The sequence below is a fragment of the Camelina sativa genome, chromosome 8, assembly GCF_000633955.1.
Source record: "Camelina sativa cultivar DH55 chromosome 8, Cs, whole genome shotgun sequence".
Classification (NCBI taxonomy): domain Eukaryota; kingdom Viridiplantae; phylum Streptophyta; class Magnoliopsida; order Brassicales; family Brassicaceae; genus Camelina; species Camelina sativa.
The window spans coordinates 5347417-5350657 of record NC_025692.1 but is presented as its reverse complement, the minus strand read 5'-3'; the positions used below and the strand labels follow the sequence as shown (position 1 = coordinate 5350657).

The 3241-nt window shown below is 37.5% G+C and overlaps 1 protein-coding gene across 2 annotated transcripts; it reads left to right on the top strand.

Moving 5' to 3' along the window:
- LOC104706274 (calcium-dependent protein kinase 8-like) lies at positions 504-3241 on the top strand (the record flags this gene model as incomplete). 2 transcript variants are annotated; one of them, XM_019228347.1, is given in 8 exon segments in its annotated part: positions 504-690; positions 1030-1565; positions 1756-1879; positions 1971-2114; positions 2371-2523; positions 2600-2715; positions 2811-2981; positions 3081-3241. In XM_019228347.1, coding segments are annotated over 7 exon segments (1382 nt in total), but the record flags the coding sequence as incomplete, so codon positions are not given.

Below are 3241 nucleotides of genomic sequence, written 5' to 3'. Positions count from 1 at the left end.
ATATACTAAAATATTCGAACGGAGTTTATTTCATTGATTCCATTATTAGTTTCCCTTAATAAAATACTAGGAGTAATAACTAATAACATAATTTTTAAAAGATTTAATTGAAAAAAAACAACATAGAAATGTGTTTAAACAAGGATCTATTGTGGATTTAGGATGTAAAAACTTTGGTTAATGAATATATGATATTAGAGCCAATAAAGAAAAAAAAGATTCTTAAGAGATTAGAGATTTGCAAGTTATAGGTTTGTACTCTGTGAAAATTAATCGTTTGTTTAATTAAATCCGTAGAGATGCGACAAACACACAAAAGTCAAACATGAAACAATGTTTTTTTGTTTGTTTTATAACACATGTTCATGTTCAATAATCAATAGTAGTATAAGGTAGAAATAAAAGAAAAAGATTATTTTGGAAAGTAACTGAGTGAGGCAGATTGAGAGTAAAAATATAACTCCACTGTGGTGTTAAATGTGAATCATCCGCTGATTTTCACATTAGAGTGAACAAAAAAAAAGCCAAAGAGAGTCGAGTCTCTCTCTCTCTTATACACACTACTCAGAAAGAAGAGCGAGAAAGGAGGAGACTTTTTTGACTCTTCTCCTTCTTCTCCATTTCTCTCTGTCACTTTGTTTGCTTCCTCCGATTCACTCCAATTTGATCATCTCTTTCTCTGCGTCTAAGGTCTCTCTCTCTTTCTCTCAGGTTTTTGTTTTCCCCCTAACTAATTTAAAAGCATCTGTCTTTTTGGTTCTTGTCATTTCACCTGATTTCGGTTGCTAGGGTTTACTCATCCTGCTCTTCAGATTTTAGGGTTCTTAATCTCGTTGCATTTTTTTTGTTCTCGATCGTTGGTTTGTCTGTTTCCCCCTTTGTCATCAAATCTGATTGTCTTTAATTCCTAAATTTGGAATTTTTAAGAGATTAATTGATTAAAGTTTTAAGCTTTCTTGATTGGGGTGGGGAATGGCATGTTTCCGTTGTGAGTCTCATTTTTAGTTGTTGATGGAATTCAAATCTCAGGATTCCTCAAGAGTTGATTGTAAATGGGAAATTGTTGTGCGAGCCCTGGTCCAGAAGATGCTGGGAGTAAACATGGGAAACCAAAGACCAAAAGCAATCCCTTTTACAGCGACGCATACACTACAAATGGATCTGGAGCTGGTTTCAAGCTCTGTGTTTTGAAAGATCCAACTGGACATGACATATCTCTCATGTATGATCTGGGGCGTGAAGTTGGTCGCGGGGAGTTTGGTATTACATACTTGTGCACTGATATCAAAACTGGCGAGAAGTATGCGTGCAAGTCTATATCAAAAAAGAAGCTTAGAACAGCTGTGGATATAGAGGATGTTAGGAGGGAAGTTCAGATAATGAAGCATATGCCTAGGCACCCGAATATTGTGTCACTGAAGGATTCATTTGAGGATGATGATGCTGTTCATATAGTGATGGAGTTGTGTGAAGGAGGTGAACTGTTTGATCGGATTGTTGCAAGAGGTCATTATACTGAACGAGCTGCTGCTGCAGTAATGAAGACTATTCTTGAAGTTGTTCAGGTTTGTAGCTTTACTCTCTTTTCGTTTAGACTCTAGTTATGTTGCCTCTACTGTAATTATATTGCATGGTTCCTTGTTTGTCTTTACGCAGAGGCTTATTTTTTTCCTTATTTGTCTTTATGCTAGTTAGGGTTGTCAACTGTTATCCTAGCTTCTACCTTTATGATTTGAACACCTTTTGTTATTGCAGATATGCCATAAGCATGGAGTGATGCATCGTGATCTAAAACCGGAAAACTTTCTCTTTGCAAATAAGAAAGAGACATCAGCCCTTAAAGCCATAGATTTTGGATTATCAGTCTTTTTCAAGCCTGGTATAGATGATACAATGTCCATTACATATCTCAGATCAACAGATAATTATGTTCTGTTTACTCTACTTGATTTTTTTCGAATTTGTTACAGGTGAGGGATTCAACGAGATTGTTGGAAGTCCTTATTACATGGCACCAGAGGTACTTAGGCGAAATTATGGACCTGAGGTTGATATCTGGAGTGCTGGAGTTATCCTTTATATCCTGCTCTGTGGTGTCCCACCATTTTGGGCCGGTTTGTTATGATCAATCTTATTCTCTTAAGCTTTTAATTTGTTCTTCAACTGTAGATCTTTTGTACGGATATGCAACTGTTGGGATTTAGTTTCCATGATTAGAAAGATTTACTGCCGAACGTCCAGTTTCCTCTGTGAATGATTCATGTTCATGGATTCACTATTTGCCTCTTTTGAATTTTATTTGCTACCTTCTTCCACTTTTTGAGTTTCTTTTCTTGATGTTGGATTTGTTTCTTCTTTTCTTTTGTAAAGAGACTGAGCAAGGGGTGGCTCAGGCGATCATTAGGTCAGTCATCGACTTCAAGAGAGATCCATGGCCAAGAGTTTCTGAGACCGCCAAAGACCTTGTGAGAAAGATGCTCGAACCTGACCCCAAAAAACGGCTTTCTGCTGCACAAGTTCTCGGTATATATACTATTTGGCTCTGTTTCTGATATCTATTACTTATGGAATGAATATGCCGTGACACTACTTTTTACAGAACATTCTTGGATTCAAAATGCAAAGAAGGCTCCAAACGTTTCACTCGGTGAGACAGTGAAAGCAAGGCTCAAACAATTTTCTGTTATGAACAAGCTCAAGAAAAGAGCTCTACGGGTAGTGATTTCTGTTCAGCATTGCCGCTACTTGGTGACCTTATTTCTGTCGGATTCGGAAGAAATAATGTGAAACTATTTTTCACTGTCTTTCAGGTGATCGCCGAACACTTATCAGTGGAGGAAGTAGCTGGCATAAAGGAAGCATTTGAGATGATGGACAGTAAAAAGTTGGGTAAGATAAACCTCGAGGAGCTTAAATATGGACTTCATAAACTCGGACAACAGCAGATACCTGATACTGAGCTGCAGATTCTGATGGAAGCTGTAAGAAAAAAATATTCAAAAACTTTGAAGTTTGTGTTCCTATTACTTTTATTGCCTTCACCAAACAGACGATATTTGAGAGCTTTTTTTGGTGGGCAGGCTGATGTAGATGGTGATGGAACTTTAAACTATGGCGAGTTTGTAGCTGTCTCTGTGCATCTTAAGAAGATGGCGAACGACGAACACTTGCACAAGGCATTTAGCTTTTTTGACCAGAACCAGAGCGATTACATAGAGATTGAGGAGCTGCGTGAGGCTTT